Source organism: Eutrema salsugineum, unplaced genomic scaffold (genome assembly GCF_000478725.1).
Source record: "Eutrema salsugineum unplaced genomic scaffold, Eutsalg1_0 scaffold_5, whole genome shotgun sequence".
NCBI lineage: Eukaryota > Viridiplantae > Streptophyta > Magnoliopsida > Brassicales > Brassicaceae > Eutrema > Eutrema salsugineum.
In genome coordinates this window covers 12419932-12445162 of record NW_006256612.1, presented here as the reverse complement: position 1 = coordinate 12445162, position 25231 = coordinate 12419932, and the positions used below count along the sequence as shown (strand labels likewise).

The window sequence follows — 25231 nt, the reverse complement described above, 5'->3', positions numbered from 1 at the left end:
TTACTAATTAGAGGAAGGCTCGAACATGGTCGACTCATCAGAGTTTGTTTATGATGTGCATCTTCTCGTTTCCTTTTTTTTTTTCAAAAAACGATTCTTATTACGACTTTAAAGCTTCTTCTTGTGGGTTTTAACTAGGAAACCTAAATTTGGAAGATGGTATTTGTTTTCTTAGGTTGTTTAAAATGGTAATGATTGTTTTACTGTAAATGACTATATAAGACTTGGTAGTTCAACTGGTTTGTAACTGAAAAGAAACCAATTGTTATATTGCATTATTGTTATAGAATAAGTCCGTATCCACCAATGTCCTTGAAACCAAAGCACACATGGAAACATATGTCCATGAATCATAGATTTTAGTAAGTCGTTATCCTATGGTATAGATTTCAATCTTTTAGACACTTACATCAGAAAACAGATGATACTCGCGGAGACCATTAATTATGTACACTACGTTCTATCTATATAATATGAGCGCTCAAAACTATGTTATCAACCCGAATGCAATCGAAATTTTCGCATAAAAAAAACGATGAAAGATATTTTTCTATCCTTTTCATTTTTTTATAGAAAAGTCTCCTAGAACGATATAAACTTTTGCTATTAAATCCTCTAAGTCTAACCATCAGAGACCCATGACAAGTTATACATATCACAATCTAAAGATCCCTTCACAATCACTATTTCTCCATCTCCTCAAATATCGCCTGTGGAAGATAGCCTTAGCCGTTTTGCAGCTCGCATCTCAGCATCTTCCACCATTGGCTCATTCTTCTTCTGATCACACTCATCTCCAACATCTTCACTCGTCTTTGCCTCAATTCCAAGATCATCACTCGTCTTCACCTTAATTCCAAGATCATCACTCGCCTTGTCCCCAATTTTAAGATCTTCACTCGTCTTGTCCCCTATTCTGAGATCATCACTCGTCTTGTCCCCAGCTTCAAGATCACACTCCAATGGTTTCTCCTCGTCTCTGTCCCCTTCACTCGATGCAACTAAAAGCTCGTTGTGAAAAGAAAAGAGCTCTTCATTCTCAGTGTTATGGTCAGTGCTAGGACTCACGGTTGCAGAAAATAAAGAGACCGTCTCTCTTGGTGGACTCTCGCTGGTTTCTTCTTCATAAAGATCCATTGGGCTGTTTTCTATGATACCAATATCTGAATCACTAGAGGTGCTTTTCGAGGTTTCAGATAACGAATCAGTCTCACCTTCCTTCTGCACCGGCATCATACTAAGGTTCCATGTCTTCTCCAATGGCGTCTCCTCGTCTCTGACACACTGACTCGATGCAACTACAAGCTCGTGGTGAGCAGACACGAGCTCTTCATTCTCAGTGCTATGGTCAGTGCTAGGACCCACGGTTGCAGAAAATAAAGAGACCGTCTCTCTTGGTGGACTCTCGCTGGTCTCTTCTTCATAGAGATCCATTGGGCTGTTTTCTATGATACCAATATCTGAATCACTAGAACTGCTTTTCGAGGTTTCAGATAACGAATCAGTCTCACCTTCCTTCTGCACCGGCATCATACTAAGGTTCCATGAAGAGAATGACATAGATGCCCTCGGAGATGTGATGCCTTGAAAATTGCCCTCTCCAGAGTTCAGACACATAAACTGTTCACCAGTTTCCATCTCTACTTGCTGCCCAAAACAGAGACAAATAAGAAAGTTATAATATACATTTCGAAAATAAGGAGGTGTGGTCACTTGCTTGCTGATTTTTTAGTACCTCGGTTGCCAATGAGTTGTTACTAAGATGATAAAACGAAGATGGTTCCCCGAATGTTTGCTGTATTTGTCCAAGTAATGATCCTGTGTTGCTGGCTCCTGAATCGAACAAATCCCTCAGAACCATACCGGAATCATTAACAGCTTGCATGTTCCTCATGGAAGATCTTTCAAGCAAAGTCATTTCGATTCCTTGATCGTCCTGCGTCTGTGTCATATTCCCCTCTATCAAGGGGGTGCATCTCTCAGAGAGAACCTCGACGCCTGTATTGTTATTGATGGGCTTTGGACTTTCGCAGGACTGGTTCTGTTCATTACTAACTTCCCGTGAACGGTTTTCAAGGAGTTCAAAAATTAACTTCTGAATCAGAGTACGCTTCAATGAGGCCTCGGCAGGAGGAAACCAGTTCAGATAAAGCTGGAAACACCAGAGAAAAAGCATGATCAGCAAAGAAAGAGACTAAAAAGAATACAGACGCAGCTGTCCTCAGAGGAAAGTACTTCAACTTCTATTCAAAAATATATGTTTTTGACTCTTTCGAGCAGACTCCTGATATCAGGAAGCAAACAGAAGATTGTATCCTGATTTGGCAGCAAAGAGACAACTTTACACTAAGCAACAAAATAGATAACATAATTGACAGATAGCAAAAATGCTGATTATTCTTGCATGCATCTGTGAAATAATTATGGGTGAAATGATTCAGTTTAGCAAAGCTTTTTGGGGGTTCGTAAGAAGCAGAGAAACTATACCAGAATATAAGAAGCAGAACTAACCTATTTATAAACTCAACATTATATTATCAGAAAACTGGAGCTCTTGGGGGTTCGTAACAAATATCATTACACCCCAGCTGCAAGTATTAAGCCTTTTATAAACTATAGTTAATACGTGAAGTATAGCTATTAGAACATAGACTTACAAAGTTCGAAGAATTATATATCTTGAAGGGATTAAAATCATGGGGGGCTTCAGCAAGAAATAGTTCCAAATAGTGCAGCAGAAAGAGGCCACAGTCAAATGAGTTTTCCTGCTGCGGCAACTGAAACAGAAAAAGCAAATCAGAAATCACATGAACTATTATTAACAGCTGCAAAAATATCTATTAGTTAACAAGGAAAAGGGGTTTCACAGCAGACAAAGAACGTATAAAGGGGGTTTCTCATATTCCTTGTTATCCGTCCTCGAAATAGCAAAATATTTAAAGCCTGAGTTCACACCTCGAGTGAGACAAACCGCAAATTCATGAATCTGGAAGAAATTTCATCCGAGGTGTCCTTATGCCTCTCCTTCCACTCCTCACACAAGTAACTAAAAATCAGCAAAACGTTATTATAAACAACTTGCACTACCCAGCTTAAAAATTGAGTATGAATAGAGTTCCAAACGTAATCCAAAAGGATCAGAGCATAGAGCTAAACATTTTCTTCAACTAATAAGGTAAAGAGAGCATCAGGAAAGAATGTGATCATCTCGTTGGGTAAGTGATGAATGTAAATAGATGATGTATATGCAATGCTGCAAAAATCAGAAGAGGCAGAGAATAGAAGACGAAGCTGAACATTGCTGTAAAGAAGCTAACAAACCTTTGGACTAGATTCTTCAGCCCTGCATGGCTCCCCTTTATAGAATCCATATGTAATATGCATGGTACTTTTGTGGAGTCATCCAAGTCTAGTTCTGCAGAATCATACAGCATAATAAACTGAATGATCATGACTTAGTAATAAAGAAAGTAACATGAGACATTACCTGTATAATTAGCCACTTCACCAGGGTGACATATGACTATTAAACTCCAGTGAAGACTGTCATTAGTGGTTAGCAATCTCAGATTTCAAACTCACATACATATAAGATAAAGAGAAGTGCTACAAAATTTTTCGTACTTGAAGTTCACCGGCACAAAAATGTAGTCCTTGCCAAACATGTCCACCTTTCTTGTCCACTTCCGGACACGCAGAAAAGCAGCCTTTCCATCAGCTATACTCGATGGATCTTTGTCGAGATCAGCAAGTTTCCGGAAGAAAAAACTGTTAAAGAAATGAAATCTTTGTCTTTCATCCGCTTGAATCTGATTCTTCAAATAACTGTCAAATAACAGAAGAATACACCAAAGGTGTATATGTGTTTTGTTAATACTGTATCTAAATTATATACTGCAAAGAGCTGCACAAGTAAAATTGTGAATTATACTTAGACCATCAACCAGGAGAGAGAGATATATCTGTCCAAAACCGTATGTCGTAAAAACAACTAATAGCAAACCCAAATTGTTCACTACAACGCATCCCAGATTCTATACTACCTGTCAGCATTGTATCAGAGAGATTAACTTTACGAACTTACTTAATATAGAAGTCAATGATCGTGTCATTCACAAATGTCTCTGGCTGCAAGAGGTCAACATCTCTTTTGCAAATGGAAACAGCATCTGGGTCTCCCTTTGGATAGATAACATCCTCAAATTGTTCATCAAAGCTGAAGAGACAACATAAAAAACACATGTTCAGTTATATACTTCAGAAGTGTAAGTAGTGACGTACTTTAGAAATTTGTACCCCAAAAGTAGAACAGAAGACAGCATCTGATTCCAAAAGAACATATAGACAGCTTTCATAGAGCACCCTTACCGTGGGAAATAACGCTTCTGTTGATGCAAGTTGTCACCTGATACTTCCACGTCATCACTACAATAAAAACAGTTATGGCATGATTTGGAACAATAAGTCACCAAAGAGCTTAACATGAAACCAAAACTAAATATGAGCCTAGTGTCCTTTTTCTAGAGATTTGGTCCAGTTTTCCCTTTGTAAGCCTAAAAGATTTCCTTTTATATGCAATTTGCTTTTGACTTAAGGTTTTGTTTATTTAAAGCTTTACAGACTTGAAGTCGTTTTTCCCGATTAGATTTAGCTTCTCATACGGTTCTAACCAAATGACCCATATTCATAGTTAACAATTTCCCAGGGCTCAGTTATTTAGCAAAATAACATTTCTCATCATCAGAGTATGCAATTAAATTTTCCAAATGAAAGTGAACAGAACAAATGTGTTTTCCCTTTAGCATTCAGTAATATTAGAAGCTTACTCGAGGTCAGCATTCCATACAGCCGGATATTTTACATGCAGCGAGTTAATTTTCTGTTGTTTCTCAGGCCAATTGTATTCTTTGACAGCAAACTTTAACTCCTCAATGTCTGGAAACCACATGAAGCCATATAAAAAGTTAGAGGAGGGATTCCAAAGTAAGTTTTTTTTTTCCAAATTACGATCCCCAATATACTGTATCAGATGCCTAAGATGACTAAACAATAAATTGTGTTGGTAGGATAATAACAAGACATCTTGTTGCAGGAAACATTCTGTGATAACCCAAATGGCGTACATACAACTGAGCATACCTGTGGTGTGTTGCATATCTTCATCGCATTTTTCATCCTTTAATAGAACTCTAATTCTGAGAATGATCAATCCAACCTAAGCAAGTTACCATCAAAAATTGTAAAATTGATAGCGGTTCATATATTCAAAATAGAAAAGAGCCCATCATGTATCTTTCAAAATAGAAGCACAAAATAAATGAGAAACTCACATTTTGGTACCAATTGTATTGAATACTAACTATGTCTTCAACTCCAAATTCACAAGAGAATGGCCCTTCTTCATTATTTGCAAGGAAACTCTTTAATTTGATGCCAGTGGATGAAAAGATTACCACAGATGCAGCACAAGGCCTATCCTTAAGGACAACATACTCTGGAGTCATGATAACAGCCGTGTTTCTGTCAATCTGCAAAGTGGAAGGCGTCACTTCACGAATTGTAAGTCTTACTGTGTACATTCAGGCACACTGAAAATTATCCTTTTAACTAATATAAAAATATACAAGACCAGATGTATCAACCATCAATCAGCACCATCAGAAATGTTGCTAAAAGGATTAGAAATATTCCAACTCGTATTATAAGCATTGATATTGAATTTTTGAAGCTCATAAACGATCGAGGGGAAAAATAAATTACAACACTTAGGCTAAAGAAAGACGATCACATCTTTTTCATGTATAAACCACAATCTGATTACATGACCAAACAAAGATGCCAGAATAGTAGAACCATGCATGAAGTCATTCTTAACTCAGGCTGAAGAAAAAAGCAGCAAAACAAGTAAACCCAATAAAATACAAGAGCACACAATGTACTATCATGTCATACAGGGTATGAAAGAAGATTAATAATCAATATTATCCTTTTGCAACCACACAAGATGGCATTAAAGCTAAAAAATTCTGGCGGCAGTTTTAAGCCATTGGTTAAGAAACTAGAAAACTCATTACCTTTTCCATATCACTGAAGCAGTGTTCAGCCATCCAATCTTTCAGCGCCAAATAACATTGAAATCAATATCCAGTTAGACATACGAGGACATCAAAGCATATCTATAAGAAAAGATAATGAAAAGCTGTAGCATGTACCTTCATCACCTTCTGAATCAGAATCTTCACTCAACGCAGATCGATCACTCAAGCTTTCATCAATAGCTGACATCATATCATTTTGCTCTTGCTGCAAATGTGAAGAGATTGAAAATGCAAGCCAAAAAATTTGAAGGCTTTTAGCGTGCAAAAATCAAGCAATACAAGACAGATTTACATACACTGGATGAAGAATCTGAAAGGGGTGAGTTTAGCTGGGGTTGGCCATATGATGAAGTTTCAGCGTAGAAACTTTTTGCGCTTGGCTGGCAAGAGAAACTTTCCAATCCATGATCTACATCTGTTCCTTTAACGTTGTCCTCAATATTCAAACCAAACATCAATCCATGTTTATCGTGAGCTATATCTTTTTCTTTTTCATGGTCTTCGTTATTCAAACCAACAATCAATCCATGATCAACGTGATCTACATCTGTTTCGTTCAAGTGGTCTCTGGTTGACGCCTCAGCTTCTGTTACTAAATTCGGGGCATCTTCACGATGATGATCGACTACACCAGTAGCAGCCTCTGCACAACTTGTGCCTTCCATTTCTTCTTTCTGAACACCTTTGTCCTGGCATACTGCCAGCAATTAACCATGTCCATAAGCTTTCATATATGATATAAAGAAGTACACAATCAAATTGTATGCTTCAAAGTTTCGGTAAATAAAATGGTACAAATTAATAAAGATTCTGGAAATATAGTACAAATCCTTATATTGCTTACCAAAAACTGTAGTATCACAACAGCATTAAGCATTACTATCTATTACGTACTCCAGATACTAAGAGATGTTCATTCAAGTGTACACTAAACTCCGAAAAATTCAAAATAGATTAACTCCCAGATTATCTTAACTCGTCTCCATTAGAAAAATATCTAAATGTTGTCAATTTTTTTTTGGAATTGAAACTGGGGCGAAATTAGGAAGAAGAAGAAGAGCAACAACTTACAGCTCTGGATGCGCTGGCGTTGCAGAACCGGAGAATTGCAGGGACTAGGGTTTGTGAATTTATCCAACAACTTTTCAGCTGGGGACTCAGCGAGAGGGTCCTCTTCGTTGAAATCAAAGACTTCAAAGTTTTTCTTCATCGCAAGGAAGCTCTCTCCGGCAGAAACAGAGAGCCCAAGCCGGAGATCGGCGATCAGGAATCGAGAGGTCGAGTGAGGGAGAGAGAGGAGAGACGCCGAAACGAAATAAGTCAACAACAAATGCCAGAGCGTCTGAAACACACGCGCGGAGGTAATTATATACCCCTATTGTACCTGGTAATTTAAGATTTTTTCATTACATAATACAGAAAGTGAAATGACAGATATACCCTTTTGTTTCGCCGCGAATTTAAAATAGAAGAAACTAGAGACGTGAACGCCATTGGTTCTCTTCTCGTGACTCGTCGTCTCTCCTGAACTTTCCAAGACTTGAATCACAAAACAGAAACTTGGTTAGCAAAGAGAAGAGAGATCGGATTTGAAGAAGTTATGGATGTCTCAGGGAGCTTGAATTGCGTTGTAGTGGCGGTAGATGGAAGCGAGGTGAGCATGGAAGCTCTGAGGTGGGCTCTTGACAACCTCAAGCTCTCATCGTCTTCTCCCGATTCATCATTCGTCGTCCTCCATGTCCAGCCTTCCCCTTCTGTCGCCGCCGGCGTGAGCCCCGGCACCATCCCTTTCGGTGGTCCCAGTTGAGTCTCGTTACTAGTAACTTTGTGAGTGTTATATATGATCGTTTGGTGTTTGATGAATTGTGACTGAGAAAATTTTTGCGATGAAGGTGGTCTGGAAGTTCCTGCTTTCACCGCTGCAATCGAGCAACACCAGAAGCGGATCACCGATACCATCCTGGATCACGCTCGTCAAATTTGTGCTGACAAATCTGTGAGTCGTTTTGTTGATTTCCATTAGGAAATTTTTGCCTCATAGCCGAGATCCAGTAGCGATTTTCTTAGTGTATGAATTAGAATCTTTATCTTTTCACGGATAAATTAGAATCTAGAGCAAGTTGTGTATTGATTCTTGAGCAAGTTGTGATGATTTATTCTCTCAGGTGAATGTGAAAACTCAAGTGGTTGTTGGAAATCCCAAGGATAAGATCTGCGAGACTGTAGAGAATTTGCACGCTGACCTGCTTGTCATGGGTTCTCGGGCTTATGGCCCTATTAAGAGGTTCCAATCTCTTCTTCTACTCTAGTATCTTGCTAGGCTGATAAACTGATAGAAACTGCAGGTCAAGTTCGAGGCTTTTGATCTTGGTTCCCATGCTGAACTAGTTTGCCCTTAGTGACTTCTGACTATTGATCCTCACGCTCAGTAACATCTTTGCATGTCTGTGTATGATCTAGATTCTAGAATCTGCGGCTACTTCAGAAATGAAAGAGCTTTTTGACCTATTAGTTAGAAGCAGATTGGTCTAAGCTAGGCTTGAAAAAATCCAGCTAAACTAGAGGTAGTTTAAGTTGCTGCAGTTTCCACTGGTTATTTAGGGATTAAGTTATCTTATTCAACATTAGCATCTATGACCCACGAAAAAAACATCAATTTAAGGTCTACTCGACATAAGTTAGGAATAGATTTAATGAACCTTTTTCACAAGAATTCTCAAAAATATTATCAGCTAATCATACTAGTATATGATCCACCGACTACATCATTAATGTATATTCTTTCATATGTTAGCGCAATCTAATACGTGTTTTTCAAGTTTAAAATCTTACTCGGTGCTACGTGATTACAGAGCTTCAAACGGTTTGCTATACTCACGAGAAATGGAACAGTCCATCCTCTCAATTCTCAAATAAAAATTGTCTTGTTTGACTACTGTGGCATATGGATATCTACCTGATATTTTTTAGAATTTGTCCTGTCAATTAACAGAAAAAAGTAAGAAGCGAATAAATAATAATCTTTGAACTTTTCTGACATGTTTACAAGACAATCCGGCAGTTAATCTGTAGGTCAAAGGGGACGTTTATCTGCTTATCTAGCAAATACTGCTCGAGGAACCTTTTTCCCCGTTTAAGATGTTTATACCATATTACTGTCGTCTTTTATGAGTCTTATTTAGTGAGCAAGTGCCAGTGTTCAATCCAGTTTTTTTCTTGCAACAGGATGTTTCTGGGAAGTGTAAGCAACTACTGCACCAACCACGCGCACTGTCCTATTGTGATAATTAAACCCAAAGAGGATTCATCGGAATAATCAGGTAAAAGAGGTTTACCTTCTTGCAAATGATGTCAGAAACTTCATTCGATTGTTCACCCTTTTAAAGATTATCATGGTCATCAATCGTAACCCACATGATATATTGTTCATGTCCAAACCAACCCAATTATGTTTCTTGATTCGAGGGGATTGTCTATAGTTTGCCTTTATAACTATATCTAGAGTTTTTTCAATGTCAAAGTTTGTCCATGGCCTATTTCTCTCTTCGGTTACAATAGAAGTAGCCTCTAACCTGAGTATCCAATCATCTTCATAGGAGATATGTATAGATGCAAAGGGATATCAAAACCATCATTTTTAATTCTGTGAAGTTTTGTGAAGCTAAGGGAAGCAAAGCAAGAATCTACCTGCTCACTCCCGAAGCGTTGATGTGAATGTAAACTAATAAGAGCTACAGAAACATTCATTGGCTCTGACTCAGTGTATATGCGTTGTATTCATATTCGTATTCATCGTTTTATTATTTATGGTGGGGATTGAATAATGTGAGTTGTTGCATCAATCACTATAAAAAGACATTTACAGAGCTAGCTTTTGGGCTTGGACATAACTTGACTTTGTGGCATTGGCTATCTAAAAATCATGGACAAGAAACTGAGTAACACAAAAGATACGTGTAAGAAAAATATTAACCGATAAAGCCCTGCCGTTGGAGAGAGTTTGTTTCAATGAACAAAAATGGTCACCCAACAATACAAGGGTCATTAGCAAATTGCTAGGAGGTATATTTGGATCTAGATGTGTAAACTCATATTATATTGGTGGGAAAAAAAGATAAAAGAAAGATTATGACATTTCTTCAGGATGATAAAGTATTTAAAAGGGCTCGCTCGTGAACGTACAATGAGAGGAAAGGACGAAAGAGGAATCGTCGGTTTGTCAGTATAACATGATAAGGGAGGCTCACGGACTTGCATAACTAAAGTATATCACATAATAGAATTTTTAAGGAATAAAATCTTTACAGAAAAGACATATCCTAATTCCTATTCTATTTACTGTCAATTAGTTGAAAGACGAAACTTAATAAACCTATCATCAGTCAAATTCCTTATTAGACAATCGAGAATCGTTATATACAAACTACAAAAGGTGTGAAATGAATATAGTTCACTTGGTCCCAACGGAAAAAAAATTTATCTATATATCAAATAACAGTCTGTTGAGTTTGTCCGGATTTGGCAGCAAAATTATTGGTTCATTTGGTTTGGTTTTAATCACTATCCAAAAACAAACGACTTCACATGCAAATAATGCCTTTGGTTCCTTGACTGACTCCCTGGCTGGTACTTCCCCACACAGTCATGCATGTCTCCTCGTGACTTCTCTCTTCTTTCAAACTTTTTTGTTAATACTTACAAACACCTCTAGGGATTGAAACTTTCCCTGGTCGCTTAATCGAAATAAGCAAACATATCTTTGCACAATACGACAAAAAATGAATTTTCTCAGTAGATTTGTGTGTTAAAACCTGAAAGAAATAGTTGCTTTGGAATGTTCGTAACTCTAAGCTGCTACAAACTGATGTATTTACTCTAAGTTTTGTTATATATAAATTTGATAAATCTACTATAGATCGAGATCAAAACTGTTATCACCAAATTTTATGATTTTGACCAATTTACCAAGAAAACAAAAAACATTCACGTTATTGTATCTCGCACATGAGATGATCAAGTAGTACTGTCAATAGAAGTGAGCCCACCAATCATATCTCGACGTTGATGGACATTTTCGTACTTTCAGTATCTCTTGGCCCTATATATAGAGAGGCCACACATCATATTCAAAGCACATCTTCTCTAACATATCCCACAAAAACCAACCATGGCCTCCTCAACTCTCCATTTCATCTTCTTCTCGACCCTTCTCTTGTCGTTAACGTTCACCACCTCCACACGTGACCCATGTGCTATCTCCGCTCCTGACGGCTCCGACGACCTCTCAATCATCCCCATTAACGCCAAATGCTCACCTTTTGCAGCCAAGCCAAACTCCGCCTCCTCCGTCATGGACACCGTCCTCCACATGGCCTCCACCGACTCTCACCGCCTCACCTACCTCTCGAGCCTTGTCGCCTCAAAACCCAAACCAACCTCCGTTCCCGTCGCCTCCGCGAACCAGCTCCTCCACACCGGTAACTACGTCGTCCGAGCCAGACTCGGCACTCCTCCTCAGCTCATGTTCATGGTACTTGACACCAGCAACGACGCCGTTTGGCTCCCTTGCTCCGGCTGCTCCGGCTGTTCAACCGCCGCATACTTCAATCCAAACTCCTCCTCCACTTACTCCACCGTCTCTTGCTCCACTGCACAATGCACCCAATCACGTGGCCTCACGTGCCCATCCTCCTCACCCTCACCACCGTCCATTTGCTCCTTCAACCAATCCTACGGCGGAGATTCGTCATTCTCCGCCTCGCTCGTCCAAGACACTCTGACGTTAGCCTCTGACGTCATCCCCGGTTTTTCCTTCGGCTGCATCAACTCCGCCTCCGGCAATTCTCTACCTCCGCAGGGACTAATGGGCCTTGGACGCGGGCCCATGTCGTTAGTCTCCCAAACGACGTCGCTTTACTCAGGCGTGTTCTCCTACTGCCTCCCTAGCTTCAGGTCGTTCTACTTCTCCGGGTCGTTGAAATTGGGCCCGACGGGTCAACCCAGATCCATGCGATACACCCCGCTCCTCCGTAACCCTCGCCGTCCATCGCTTTACTACGTCAATCTTACCGGAGTGAGTGTTGGTTCGGTCCAAGTACCCGTTGACCTTAAGTACTTGACGTTTGACTCAAATTCCGGCGCCGGAACCATCATCGATTCCGGCACTGTCATCACCCGTTTTATTCAACCGGTTTACGAGGCCATTAGAAACGAGTTTAGGAAGCAGGTATTTACTTAAATCTCTCAATTAGCTACAAAACTTCATGAAGAATTTTTTTTTGGTTAAACTCATGTTTTTTTTTTCCCAAATCGAATGAAGGTGAAAGGGCCATTCTCGACATTGGGAGCGTTCGACACGTGTTTCGCGGCGGATAACGAAAATGTGGCGCCAAAGATAACGCTGCACATGACGTCACTCGACCTGAAGCTGCCGATGGAGAATACGCTTATCCACAGCAGCGCGGGAACGCTGGCGTGTCTATCGATGGCAGGGATACCGCAGAACGCGAACGCTGTCCTAAACGTGATCGCGAATCTCCAACAGCAGAATTTGAGGATCTTGTTCGACGTCCCCAATTCCCGCCTAGGCATTGCTCCTGAGCCTTGCAACTAATAGAAAGCATCAATCTTTAGCCATCAATCTTTATATTTCTCTCCTTGTTTTGCTTTCTTTGTTCCATGTTTATTTGAATTGAAGAAATCCCCTAAAAGTTATGGGTTCCTGAGTAATAAGATCCCTTAGACGGCAAGTCATTTAAAATTGAATGATTTTTGGCTCCATGAAAATTTTGCTCTGTATTTTGATTTGGCTTAACAAGACAACAAAGACAAAGAAGATCTAAAAGAAAGAAAGATAAATGTGCCTTTTCTTTTCTAATCAAATTTTGAAACATAAACAACATATAAAATCTGGGCGTTGGACCAATTACAAACATGATTTGCATGGTTAGAGCCGGGACTGCTACCACGATTGCAGGAGCAACTGCCACGCTTTCTATTCCTGAAGGACAATAAGTGCAGGGGGTTTTTATTAACATAAACCAACCATGAAAATCCTTTTTTTTTTTATGATTTCAAAATTTTATGATAAGAACCATTACCTCCATAGGACCAGAACCGTCATTACCCCCAGAGGCAGGCTTCCCGTCTTTTGTGGCTACGTTGGAGTGAACAGGATCAGGAATTATCAGGCCTGCAGGAACCTGGCCAAACTTCAAAGCCTGTTTTTCCACAAGCCAAAACAGAAGAAGAAGACTGTCAAAATCAACAAAAAGCAACGTCATCAGGCACATATTTGATCAGAAAAGCAAGAGACCTGTTCGAGTCTGGCAATTTCTTCTATCGTCTGGGAGTTGATAATTGCAGCCTGGAACATCATGAAAATGAAAACAATTCAAGTTACTATCAAACACACAGCTGAAAAATCCATTTGACCCAATTTAGAGATAATCGCACCTTGATCGCTAAAATTTGTTCCTGTGTTGGGGCCACCACCTTCGGAGTCTCTGGTTGTTCTGTAGTATCTGAGACTTTTTGAACCTCCTCCTGAGAAACCTTCTTAGCCTCCTCTTCTGCTTCCGTGGATGAAAACAAAGCCGCAGCTTCAGCTCTCTCCTGTTAGCATACAATGATTGTCACATAAATGGTCCTTGCTTATAGCATTTTCTAGTTCACTAATTCATATTATATCCTAGAGTACGGCTACTACAACTTGATAAATCGTTTTTGATATGCTACGGTGAGCTAAAACGTCAAGGGGTAGGCAAAAGAAAAATTCAAAGAATTATTACATCTTCACTCGAAGAATCTAACACAAAAGGTAAAACAAATTTATTATGTCCTCCTTTTCAGGATGATTTTATGGTTTGAAATGCAGCAAAAACAGTAATTTTAACTTGGCACCTAGAGTAAACAAAGCTGAACTGTTGATAAAGCACAGGATAAGGTCCTCACCTTGGCTTTGACTTTTATGAAATCCAGCACTCGTAGTGATTTCAGCTTGTGAATCACATAAAGGCGATAATTTGGCTTCTTGGTGATATTATTATCCAATAAACTAAGGTACTGCAGCTTTGGAATGGAGGAAAGGGGATCAATTTCAACCAAATTCACAAGCCTGTTATTTGTCAGAACCAAAGAGTGAAGCTTCGGTAGGAATTCTGCAGAGGAAGAACCATACAATAAAGACAACACACTTAATCAACAAAGCAAAAAATATTTCCACTCTACATTCTATCACAACACACACGAAAAAGAGGACGTTACCTCCAAGATTAGGATTTATTCGGGTGATCCGATTGTTGTTTATGATCAAAGTTCCTAAGCGTTTGAGGTATGGAAAGTTTTCTAGCTTGACTATCTCATTATCAGACAGGTCAATTGAATCGAATTGGTCCTGTAAGCAAAACAACACAGGTTAATTAGTAAACAATCAAAATTAAATTCAACAGGAAGAATAAGGAGATTCACAATAGCATAACAGAGAGAGACCCTCAACGTGCAAATTACTTTCATAGAGAAGACAGACTCTAAAGAGTAAAGAACTCGCAATCAGAACAAAACGAAGCTACAGATTCTCCCAAAGAGTTGGAAAACAAGATGCTTACAACGACAAAGGAGCAAATTGCTCCAAATCGCCACTGTTTCTCTCAATGAATTTTTAAAATAGTTGAATACAGAACCAACAAGCAAACTTGAAAACATACAACCGCATCCAAAAATTCTTTAGAAGACAGACAAATAGGAAACGAAACTAGATAGAATATGTCACCAAGAACAGAACACGAAAGTACCTCAGTAGCACCCAAGTTCTCGATTACAGGAATCTTGTTACCTGCAACAAAATAACCCCACCAAAAAAAAAAAAAATGTTAAAGAAGCAGATGCGTTTAGGGATACAAAAGCCCTAGAAAGGTAACGGGAAAGAGAATAAGTTAACCTCGTAGATCCAGTTCTCGTTCCTTGATGGCATTGAAGAAGTGAGGACTTTTCCAGATCAAATCAGCCGTGAGCTTCACCATTATTCCACTAGGGTTTTACTGCTTCTGGCTCTCTGCTTCGCATTCGGAGAGAGGAGAGAAGAAGAGTGTCGAAGAACTCATAAAACGCAGCTGTCTATTTGCTATTATCCATCGGCCCATTTAACTGCACTGTTGGGTTATTTAAGCCGGCCCATAATAAAATTCCGTCGGTTAATTTTTAGCAAAAACAGTTTAAAAGAAAAGGACTAGTTATCGATTGAATCTTTTTCTTCCTCGTTGTTTCCAACCCGCTTCTAGGGTTACTCTCTCGCTTCGTCCTGTTCTTTGTTCTGCCGATTTGCGCGAGCATTAGCTTCACATACCTTGAATTTGAGTGCGTTGTGACAAAAAAAATAGTTGAGCGAAGATGAGGATTATGATTAAGGGAGGTGTGTGGAAGAACACCGAAGATGAGATCCTCAAGGCCGCCGTGATGAAGTATGGTAAGAACCAGTGGGCTCGGATCTCGTCTCTTCTCGTTCGAAAGTCGGCCAAACAGTGCAAAGCTCGCTGGTACGAGTGGCTCGATCCTTCTATCAAAAAGGTTAGTAGTGTCCGCGTTATCCTTCTTTTAAGTGGCTGTGTTCGATGAATTTTTTTTGGATCTGGCAAACAATGAAAAAATAGTTGGGAATTTAGGCATATAGGTGGTGTATTAGCTTGTTTTTACTCGGAAGTTTAGTTGTATCTATGTGTTGATTTGTTTCTGAAATTCATACAAAGTGTAGGGGAATGTCTGGACTTTTGGAATATTGTAAGGCTTTCTTATGTTTTTGAATTGGAAACTGAATTTTTTTATGTTGTTAACGCAGACTGAATGGACCAGAGAAGAAGATGAGAAGCTTCTACATCTTGCAAAACTTCTGCCTACTCAGTGGAGAACTATTGCTCCTATTGTGGGTCGTACTCCATCACAATGCCTTGAGAGGTATGAAAAGCTTCTTGATGCAGCATGCACTAAGGACGAGAATTATGAAGCAGCGGATGATCCACGGAAATTACGTCCTGGTGAGATTGATCCCAACCCGGAATCAAAGCCTGCTCGTCCTGATCCAGTGGACATGGACGAAGATGAGAAAGAGATGCTTTCTGAAGCGAGAGCTAGATTGGCTAATACTAGGGGAAAGAAGGCTAAAAGAAAAGCTAGAGAAAAACAACTTGAGGAAGCTAGAAGGCTTGCTTCTCTGCAAAAGAGAAGAGAATTAAAAGCGGCTGGAATTGATGGAAGGCATAGGAAAAGGAAGCGAAAGGGAATCGACTATAATGCAGAAATTCCTTTTGAAAAGAGGGCACCTGCGGGATTTTATGACACTGCAGATGAAGATCGTCCTGCTGACCAAGTAAAATTTCCAACTACCATTGAAGAACTTGAAGGAAAAAGAAGGGCTGATGTGGAAGCACAGTTACGCAAACAAGATGTTGCAAGGAACAAAATTGCTCAGAGACAGGATGCTCCAGCAGCTATATTGCAAGCGAACAAGCTGAATGATCCTGAAGTTGTTAGGAAGAGGTCAAAGCTAATGTTACCACCACCTCAGATATCAGACCACGAGCTAGAGGAAATTGTGAAGATGGGTTACGCCAGTGACCTTCTTGCGGAGAATGAGGAGCTAACAGAAGGCAGTGCTGCTACTCGTGCGCTTTTGGCAAATTACTCACAAACACCAAGGCAAGGAATGACCCCCATGAGGACACCACAAAGAACTCCTGCTGGTAAAGGTGATGCTATTATGATGGAAGCAGAAAACCTGGCTCGATTAAGAGACTCTCAGACACCTTTGCTAGGAGGAGAAAATCCTGAGTTGCACCCTTCTGACTTCACTGGTGTCACTCCGAGGAAGAAGGAGATTCAAACGCCTAATCCGATGTTGACCCCTTCGATGACTCCTGGTGGTGCTGGCCTTACTCCCAGAATTGGCTTGACGCCGTCAAGGGATGGGTCTTCTTTTGCTATGACACCCAAAGGCACTCCCTTCAGGGATGAACTTCACATAAATGAAGACATGGACATGCACGAAAATGCAAAACTTGAGAGGCAGAGACGAGAGGAAGCTAGAAGGAGCTTACGCTCTGGTCTGACTGGGCTTCCTCAGGCAAAGAACGAATACCAAATAGTTGCACAACCTCCTCCAGAGGACAGTGAAGAGCCAGAAGAGAAAATTGAGGAAGACATGTCAGACAGGATAGCTAGGGAAAAGGCTGAGGAGGAAGCAAGACACCAGGCGCTGCTTAGGAAAAGGTCCAAGGTTTTGCAGAGAGATCTTCCTAGACCTCCAGCAGCTTCGTTGGAACTAATTAGGAATTCCTTGCTCTCAGCCAGCGGAGACAAAAGTTCTGTTGTTCCTCCTACTCCAATTGAGGTTGCAGATGAAATGGTAAGAAGGGAGTTTCTACAGTTGCTGGAGCATGATAATGCAAAGTATCCTCTTGATGAGAAAGCTGAGAAAAAGAAAGGAGCCAAGAACCGTGCCAACAGCTCTGGTTCTCATGTTATTGCAATCGAAGACTTTGACGAAAATGAACTCCAAGAGGTTTGAATATGAATAATATCTTCCCTATGACAGTTTACTTTTGTTGTTTAGTTGATTTATTTGTTGGGCTGCCTCTCAAATTTTTAGGTTCCTCTTGGTTTATTGATAAATTGCTTGATGGATATTGTACACATGAATTGTTTGAAGCAACATCTTTATTTTGGTATACATTTAGTTGGGGGGTTCTAAAATTGTCCATGATTTTTTGGTAGGCTGACAAAATGGTAAAGGAAGAAGGGCAGTTTCTTTGCGTGTCAATGGGACACGAGAACGAGTCACTTGATGATTTTGTAGAAGCTCACAACACATGCGTGAACGATCTCATGTACTTCCCCACTCGAAACGCTTATGGGCTCTCAAGTGTTGCTGTGAACGCAGAGAAAGTTGCAGCTTTGCAAGTGGAGATGGAGAATGCGAGGAAAAAGATGGAGGAGGATGAGAAGAAGGCAGAACACATGAAGGCTAAGTATAAAACTTATACGAAGGGTCATGAGGTATATAATAAACATAGTCCACATAACCTTTATCTAAATTCTGAAACTATATATCGTTGAATAAGTCTTTAGTTTGGTGTCATGTTTACTGAATCTATATATCCATTTGACAGAGAAGGGCAGAGACTGTGTGGAGCCAAATAGAGGCGAGTTTGAAGCAGATTGAGATTGGTGGAACAGAAGTAGAGTGCTTTAAAGCATTGAAGAGGCAAGAAGAGATGGCTGCATCTTTCCGGAAGAAGAATTTGGAGGAAGAAGTGGTGAAGCAAAAGGAGACGGAGAGAAAACTGCAAGCGCGCTATGGGAATCTGTTGTCGACGCTTGAGAAAGCAGAGGAGATAATGGTTGGGTTCAGAGCCGAAGCATTGAAACAAGGGGCCAAGCTAGCCACTGCAGAAGAAGAGGACGCTTCCATAGCCATGGAAGCTTCTGCTTAAACATATCCCGGAACTTGAATTTTGTATTGGTTCCAAGTTTTAAGGAGACGCAGCTTTACTTTGTATCGGTTTCCAAGTTTTATATGAGTCATGGCTGTGTAAAGGTTGTGACATTCCCTGTTGTATGCTTTGCAAGCGTCAAGATGTTTGAATACGTCAGTCTCCTTGGTTCCTCTCCTAATTTACACGATCTTGTAGTTATGAATTTTCTTTGTTAAAAATGTTACTCTTGGCCAGATATCTTTTGGAAGAGAAAGAGAAAAACTAAACTTCAATCTCATTTAAACCAAAATCAACGTTTTTGGCCGAATGCCAAAACCAAAAATACAAGTCTGCGTGTGTGTAAACCCTTATTAAATTGAAAACAACATAACACAATTATAGCGTTTCAGCCCTCTCTTCAAACAAATTAGGCTCTCAATTCTTGTCCACAACTTCAATTAGGGTGGGCTCGTAGTCAGAGGGAGCCACAAATCCATGGAGGTTCATCACTGTTGCAGCTACATTCGCAAGTCCTGGTGTCTCCAAATCCTTACGGAATCTCACTCCTTCAGACAATCCTGGACCTCCAATGGCAATTGGCACCTGCAACACATTCCAATCGATGTCACATCAAATCTAGTCGAATGTTAGACCTGGTAATAGCACAGAAGATAAAGACTTACAGGCTTGAGAGTGTGAGAGGTTAGAATCTGAAGCTTCCCTTCCTTATCCAAAGCAGGCTTCCCAGACTTATCCCTCTTCACCATGTCCTCTGCATTTCCGTGATCAGCAGTCACAACGTAAATGCCTTTCACTTGTTCGATCGCATCAAGGATCATCTGCAGAAAACCAAAACCAGGCAACACCACTTGTGGATTGAGTCACTCACTCATATTATCAAGACTTGTCAATAAACTTTAAGAGAAAAAAAAAAAAAGCAATACCTTCACAGCTTTATCAGCAGCCTCGCATGCAACAACCGTAGCTTCAATGTCACCTGTATGACCCACCATATCTCCATTTGGCAGGTTAACTCGCACCTGAAAATCAAATGTCGAAACATTAAGATGATCTGCTTATTTCCTGAGACGTTTGAATATAATAAGATCATAAGGACCACCTCACCTGATCAAACTTGCCACTGAGGATTGCGTCCCTCGCCTTCTCACCAATTTCCAGAGCTTTCATCTTTGGTTGGACATTGAATGAAATTCCACTGTCACTTGGGATTTCAACATACTGCTCCAATTTCTCGTTGAAATATCCAGATCGGTTTCCATTCCAGAAGAATGTGACATGACCAAACTTGACGGTCTCACTGTTTCAATGGAAAATATGATCAGCTCAAGAGTACATATGACCAATACACAAATGGGAATAGAGAATAAATACAGAAGTTGAAGCACCTGCAAGCAAAAGTACGGACGCCATTGTGAGCCAAATATTCACCAGAGGTTCTATCAATCTCCGGGGGAGAAACAAGGTAACGGCTAGGCAGCTTTAGCTCTCCATCATACTGAAGCATTCCAGCGTAACGGATCTTGGGAAACCTCACACGATCAAACTTGTCAAAATCTTCATATTCGAGTGCCTTGGCATGCATAACCATACGATCAGCCCTGAAATTGAAAGTGACAACAGCATCACCGTCCACAATCGGACCAACGGCTTTCCCTGCATCATCAACGATGACAAACGGTGGCAAATACTGGTCATTTGCACCAGGCTCCTTCCTCAATGTCTTCACTGCTTCAACGGCGTTTTTGAACTTGTGGGGAGCTTCTCCGAGAACCTGAGCATCCCAACCTCGTTTCACAACTTCCCAATCGTTCTCATATCTGTCCAAAGTCACATACATACGACCACCACCAGATGCAATCTGAGCATCCACACCATTCTCGCGTAATTCAGCGAGGTCGGCTTCAAGAGTTTCCACAAACCCGACACTTGAACCATCCAAAACATCACGACCATCAGTGAGAATATGGACACGGATTCTCTTAGCACCACGTTCAGCAGATCCCTTAATCAGCAACTGCACAAACACACAGCACAAGAGCTTAAGGAATCAACAACACTCAGCTAAAAATAAAGCGTAACAGTCGTTGAAAAAAGATCAGTACCTGGAGCTGATCGAGACGGGAGTGGACTCCACCGTCACTGAGAAGTCCAACGAAGTGTAAAGTAGATTTCTCGAAAGATTCAGAAACGTATTTGAAACCTTCACCGTCGAAGATTTTGCCGGAAGCAAGAGCTATGTCACAAAGCTTAGCACCTTGAGCGTAAATACGACCAGCACCGAGAGCATTGTGACCGACCTCACTGTTTCCCATATCATCTTCGCTGGGTAGTCCAACGGCAGTACCATGAGCTTTGATCAACGTCCAAGTATCAGGAGCTCCCTGTAGAGAAGATACGAAACAAAAGAAGATAAAGTTAGATGAATCCATGGAGCAGAAATCAAGATTTAAGGTTTAGAGTAGATACGTTTTTGAGAGAATCCATGGCGGGAGTGGGAGCGTTGTGGATGCAGTTGTACTGATCAGGAGCAGATTCACCCCAACCATCCAAGACGATTAAGGCGATGGTTTTGCCCTTAGGGAGCTTGGGATGGTCATCGAGCTTCCAAGCTGAGGAGGTAGCCATAGCTGAGATTTTGAGATGCAATCGAGAAAAATGTCAAAAACAGATCTGAGAAAAAAGTGAGAGAGAGGGAAGGACAAGTGAAGGTTTGGTGTAGAGGAAGAGGCGGCCTTTAAAAAGAGTCAATTTGGGGGATGGCCCACATCTATGAAAATGGGCCACTTGTGTTTCACGCAATTTTTTTGGATCCGAATATTCTTTATTTTCCTTTTCCCTTCTTTCTCTTGTCTTTATTTTCCTTTTCGACAAATCACGCAAATGTATTGCCATTTTGTTTGTTTTCTTTTCTTTTTTTTTTTCTTGGGGAAAAAGTCATTGGTTTATGAATTATTTACTAATATAGTATCAAAAGAAAAAGGTGAAGAAGACTTTCTGAAAACGTCTATTGTGTTAGAAAAACTGATGTTACATCACCTTTGGACTTATGCAGAATAAATCTATAACATTTTGAGTTCGATCTTTGTAGTTGAAACACCGTCACGGTCTAAATTTTGTAAAAAATTCTACAGTTTTCGTCTATGTTATATATAAATATCTAAGGTTTTTTATGTTTTTTTATTTAAGTATCCGGACAAGCGTGAATCATCCTACTCTAGTTGTTAAGATGATATCAGCAATAGCAAACATATATAGTTAGAAAATTGATATCTGCAACACCAAACATTTCTTTATAACTTTTGCGATATGATTCGAATGATTGTCCAACATAGACATGTTGTGTTAATTGTTGAGTTTCTAATGGTGCCTTCCTTTGGAGAGAATGCTTTACGTTAGGTTTGAATGCTCACGAAAAAAAAGAAGACAGCTCTCTTTATCAGAGGCTTTGTTTCTAAGAACGGTCAAAAGCATGGAACAGTAGAGGTTCAAACGAAAACGTTTTCATCAAGCGAGTAGAAGAAGAAGGAGAAAACAGAAAAGGATTGTATCAAAGCTAACAACAGAAGATGAAAAAGAAGAAGAAGAAGAAGCAGAACTCGGCAGCCTCGGATAGTCATCAGGAGAAGGCATAACACATTCATCACCATTGAACAAGATCCTCCTTGGAAAAGCCCAACCTTCTCTAAAAGTGAAATTTCCCATATCTTTCTTTAGCAATAACTCTGTTTGCACATTTCCAATCTCTCCTGCTTGAAGCAGAACATCGTTGTAAAACTTCACTCCCCAAAATATCCCTGTATCATCTAAAAACCACACCAAGAAGAATCCCACGACTTAATTACAAGAAGAAGAAAAAAATGTCTTTATACAATTTCTTTAATAAGAAATTACTTACTGATGCCGTCGTGATAAGGTGTTAAGGATTTGTAGTTAAAGCTGAAGACTTGTTGGACGCTTTTCAAGTTTGGATGAAGCACCACTAAGTTCCAGTCAGAGTAATTCTTCATTGTGTTGTAATTCGTTGCTGTGATCTTAACCCTCCAATACTCTCTATAGTTCACTTTTACATGCCAGTGGATGTGGATGGGGCACATATGCTTCGTACACTGCACCACAGGTGATACTTCCTCATCTGGATCATGTTTCTGTTCAAGATATGGCGGCGTCTCACCAGGCCTGAACAAGCCAGCAGTACCTCCTCAGGCATATTTTATATAGGAAAGTACTAAACATCAATGAAGAAAGAGTTAATAATAATAATTACTTGACGCAATGGGAACTAGAGCAGCCGCAGCTACACACAGGGCAAGGAACTATTGTTTGGTTGTAAAATGCAGAGAGTGAAACGCAGCATTTTGGTGATTGTGATGACCTAAACTGCGAGTACACGCACACTGCCTCCCATGTTGCTGCTCTCAGCACATCAAAATGTTTCAAGTCCAAGAAATAATTAGTTATTATTAAGAGGCAGAGCTAATTAATTATTTCGAAGATGAGTTTATTTACCTAGAGCTTGCGTTTTGTGACGACCCTTGTTGGTACTGAACTTAGTAGGGGTCACAGATGTTGCATTGTCGCAGGTATAACCAGGGACTCCTATATCGAAATCATAAGGCATAATGAACTCTCCAGTGTCTTCATCAGGGAAGCTTCCAATGGTCATGTGGAAAGCAGAGACATGGTTTATGCTGTCCTGAGACATTGATGTCAAGACGCCTCCACGGCAGCAATTGGAGACTTGCATGTTGTAAGGAGCTCCGGGAAGAAGGTCGACGATGGTTGGTCGCCGGAGACAGCAGTGAGGGAGGTTGTCGCTGGCGGCGAAGGCTGAGCAATTGCCTTGCTCCGTCGTCTCAGCTCCGGTCATGCCCCATATCACTTCTTTGTTTTCCCAATGCCAACTCAGCTTCCAACCTGGCTTCTCCACGTGCCGGTACTCTTGCTTGTTCTCTATTGTTACTTGTACCTGCAACGTTTTGAATTCTCACCTTCTAAGTTGTGTATAGTATGAATTACTAATATATCAGATGTTATGAATAAAATTCATTTGACAAAAACGTCAAGAAAATCTTTTTTCAAGAAAATCTTATAAAAAAGATTTTACAAGTTGTAACGATAGTAAATTTGACAAAATCAATTTATTTGAGATAGTATGGAGTAAAGGTGGTAAAAGATGTATCCAACTTTACAGGAAACAAAACAAACTTTTGAGTAAACTTCTTCGTCTCAAGCTGAGGATTCGGACACTATTTTAGTTATTTTTATTTTTATTTTCTAATTTGTTATATCTTTGTGTATTTGGTTATAAACCCAGATTCTCCCAAGAGGCAACAAAAAAAAAACTCATATTCTCTGAGGCTCAAGCGGGTCCCATAATCAGACACATTGTTTTTTACCAGAATACTGTATTTATTTTTACATACAAAATCAAACTCAAAAAAAAAGTATGCAGAGGAAATAACAAGAAAAATAAGAATTACTGTGTGATGGCCAGGTAAGGATTGAAGAAGATCCCATTTGATGATAATTTTACCAAACGGATCCAAAGGATCGTACCCATCTGCAACCATTTTATCACTAATCATCAAAAACCCTACTCACAAAATCAAATCAAATTTAACAATTCATGACAAAGAAAACAAAATAAAGGGAAATTATAAGACTTACGTGTGGGTGATGAGATTGTGAAGAAAATGATAGTGACGGCAAACAAAGCATTTAGAATTGCACCCATTTTAGGTATTACAAAGGATGAACAAACGAGAAGTAAAGATACAAGTCACGTCGTATTTTTCAGATGCCGATGATGAAATAAATCAGAACAAGTTTATTTCTAAAACATGTGAATTTTGATTTGGCTTTGGGAATAAGAGAGAGGAAGAGATATTGATAACAAAAACAAAAAAAATCAAGAGACTGAGAGAGAGTTAAGTGTGACGCCTCGGGTTTCCCTGTTTAAGAGAGAGACAATTAAAAGCAAAGAGGTGACTCAGTGACTGTTAGTGCTCGTACGAAGAGCTTTGCATTTGTGAACACTCTTTTCTCTTTTCTTTCTATTTTTGGTTTTTACCATTTTAACTTGCATTTATTTTTATTTAGCTAATAGCTGTAAAACAAATTTGGCTTACCTTATTAGTACATTAATCTGTGGTAGTTTTGGTGGATGGCAGCTATTAACTCTATAAGTGTCAGCGAGTTTATTTAACCGTTCACGTTCTCTTCTTCCTCTACCTGAGTATTATTACCTGTAAACAAATTTATGGAGTTGGAAAAAGACCAAATCAACAATAGTTCACAAACACAGACAAACCAAAAAGAAAAAAAAAATACGTACACTAACTAGTTTTCATTCTGGTTAATATTGTTTTCCTTTATATTTCTGTGTGATTTTCATTTGAATTACATATACAGTAGTATCTTTTAAATTAAAAAAAAAAAAATTTAAACTCGCATAGGAAGAGTTTGTTCACTTTCTCTCTCTCATGCCATTACTCGCATAGCAATCTGTTAATTACACAAATATTTTTGGTTTGACAAAGAAAATACAAAAATTATTTACATGCAATTAAAAGTTTTGACCAAAGGGTAATTAAGAGAAGTACACAAAGATTCAGAATTTAATTAGGGAAGAATGTGTCAGAAAGAGAT

General features: G+C 39.7%; 7 protein-coding genes across 9 annotated transcripts; 3 read left to right on the top strand and 4 right to left on the bottom strand.

Annotated features, from left to right (window-relative positions):
• Nucleotides 1–505: 505 nt before the first annotated feature.
• Nucleotides 506–7436, bottom strand: LOC18993905 (probable ubiquitin-like-specific protease 2B). The gene is given in 17 exon segments (XM_006417482.2): nucleotides 506–701; nucleotides 703–1647; nucleotides 1736–2152; nucleotides 2658–2777; nucleotides 2956–3046; nucleotides 3322–3415; nucleotides 3488–3543; nucleotides 3625–3825; nucleotides 4085–4216; nucleotides 4369–4425; nucleotides 4827–4935; nucleotides 5140–5215; nucleotides 5331–5528; nucleotides 6075–6112; nucleotides 6213–6303; nucleotides 6395–6795; nucleotides 7170–7436. Coding segments are annotated over 17 exon segments (3183 nt in total). The 5' UTR covers nucleotides 7309–7436; the 3' UTR covers nucleotides 506–683.
• A 121-nt stretch (nucleotides 7437–7557) lies between these two features.
• LOC18993904 (universal stress protein PHOS34) lies at nucleotides 7558–9968 on the top strand. 3 transcript variants are annotated; one of them, XM_006417479.2, is made up of 5 exons: nucleotides 7558–7900; nucleotides 7991–8094; nucleotides 8264–8382; nucleotides 9324–9418; nucleotides 9760–9968. In XM_006417479.2, the coding sequence occupies exons 1-4, from the start codon at nucleotides 7699–7701 to the stop codon at nucleotides 9412–9414; spliced, it is 516 nt and encodes a 171-aa protein (XP_006417542.1). In that variant the 5' UTR covers nucleotides 7558–7698; the 3' UTR covers nucleotides 9415–9418; nucleotides 9760–9968. The 3 variants fall into 3 exon arrangements, with proteins under 3 accessions (XP_006417542.1, XP_006417544.1, XP_006417543.1); XM_006417481.2 differs by having other exon boundaries at nucleotides 9750–9968; XM_006417480.2 differs by having other exon boundaries at nucleotides 9695–9968.
• A 1269-nt stretch (nucleotides 9969–11237) lies between these two features.
• On the top strand, nucleotides 11238–12827 carry LOC18993903 (aspartyl protease AED3). The gene is made up of 2 exons (XM_006417478.2): nucleotides 11238–12324; nucleotides 12418–12827. The coding sequence occupies exons 1-2, from the start codon at nucleotides 11266–11268 to the stop codon at nucleotides 12709–12711; spliced, it is 1353 nt and encodes a 450-aa protein (XP_006417541.1). The 5' UTR covers nucleotides 11238–11265; the 3' UTR covers nucleotides 12712–12827.
• A 120-nt stretch (nucleotides 12828–12947) lies between these two features.
• LOC18993901 (U2 small nuclear ribonucleoprotein A') lies at nucleotides 12948–15213 on the bottom strand. Its single transcript, XM_006417477.2, has 8 exons — nucleotides 15037–15213; nucleotides 14891–14931; nucleotides 14364–14493; nucleotides 14052–14257; nucleotides 13554–13712; nucleotides 13414–13464; nucleotides 13199–13318; nucleotides 12948–13098 (listed from the first exon to the last, which is right to left on the bottom strand). Exons 1-8 carry the CDS (start codon nucleotides 15116–15118, stop codon nucleotides 13093–13095), a joined length of 795 nt encoding a protein of 264 aa, XP_006417540.1. The 5' UTR covers nucleotides 15119–15213; the 3' UTR covers nucleotides 12948–13092.
• A 128-nt stretch (nucleotides 15214–15341) lies between these two features.
• LOC18993902 (cell division cycle 5-like protein) lies at nucleotides 15342–18785 on the top strand. Its single transcript, XM_006417475.2, has 4 exons — nucleotides 15342–15662; nucleotides 15931–17649; nucleotides 17862–18143; nucleotides 18257–18785. The coding sequence occupies exons 1-4, from the start codon at nucleotides 15486–15488 to the stop codon at nucleotides 18578–18580; spliced, it is 2502 nt and encodes an 833-aa protein (XP_006417538.1). The 5' UTR covers nucleotides 15342–15485; the 3' UTR covers nucleotides 18581–18785.
• A 53-nt stretch (nucleotides 18786–18838) lies between these two features.
• Nucleotides 18839–21291, bottom strand: LOC18993900 (2,3-bisphosphoglycerate-independent phosphoglycerate mutase 1). The gene is made up of 7 exons (XM_006417476.2): nucleotides 21050–21291; nucleotides 20686–20964; nucleotides 19969–20597; nucleotides 19688–19880; nucleotides 19507–19602; nucleotides 19246–19401; nucleotides 18839–19165 (listed from the first exon to the last, which is right to left on the bottom strand). Exons 1-7 carry the CDS (start codon nucleotides 21206–21208, stop codon nucleotides 18998–19000), a joined length of 1680 nt encoding a protein of 559 aa, XP_006417539.1. The 5' UTR covers nucleotides 21209–21291; the 3' UTR covers nucleotides 18839–18997.
• Nucleotides 21292–22082: 791 nt separating this feature from the next.
• Nucleotides 22083–24498, bottom strand: LOC18993899 (COBRA-like protein 6). The gene is made up of 6 exons (XM_006417474.2): nucleotides 24251–24498; nucleotides 24064–24143; nucleotides 23090–23549; nucleotides 22848–22992; nucleotides 22479–22759; nucleotides 22083–22386 (listed from the first exon to the last, which is right to left on the bottom strand). The coding sequence occupies exons 1-6, from the start codon at nucleotides 24315–24317 to the stop codon at nucleotides 22088–22090; spliced, it is 1332 nt and encodes a 443-aa protein (XP_006417537.1). The 5' UTR covers nucleotides 24318–24498; the 3' UTR covers nucleotides 22083–22087.
• Between the last annotated feature and the right edge of the window lie 733 nt (nucleotides 24499–25231).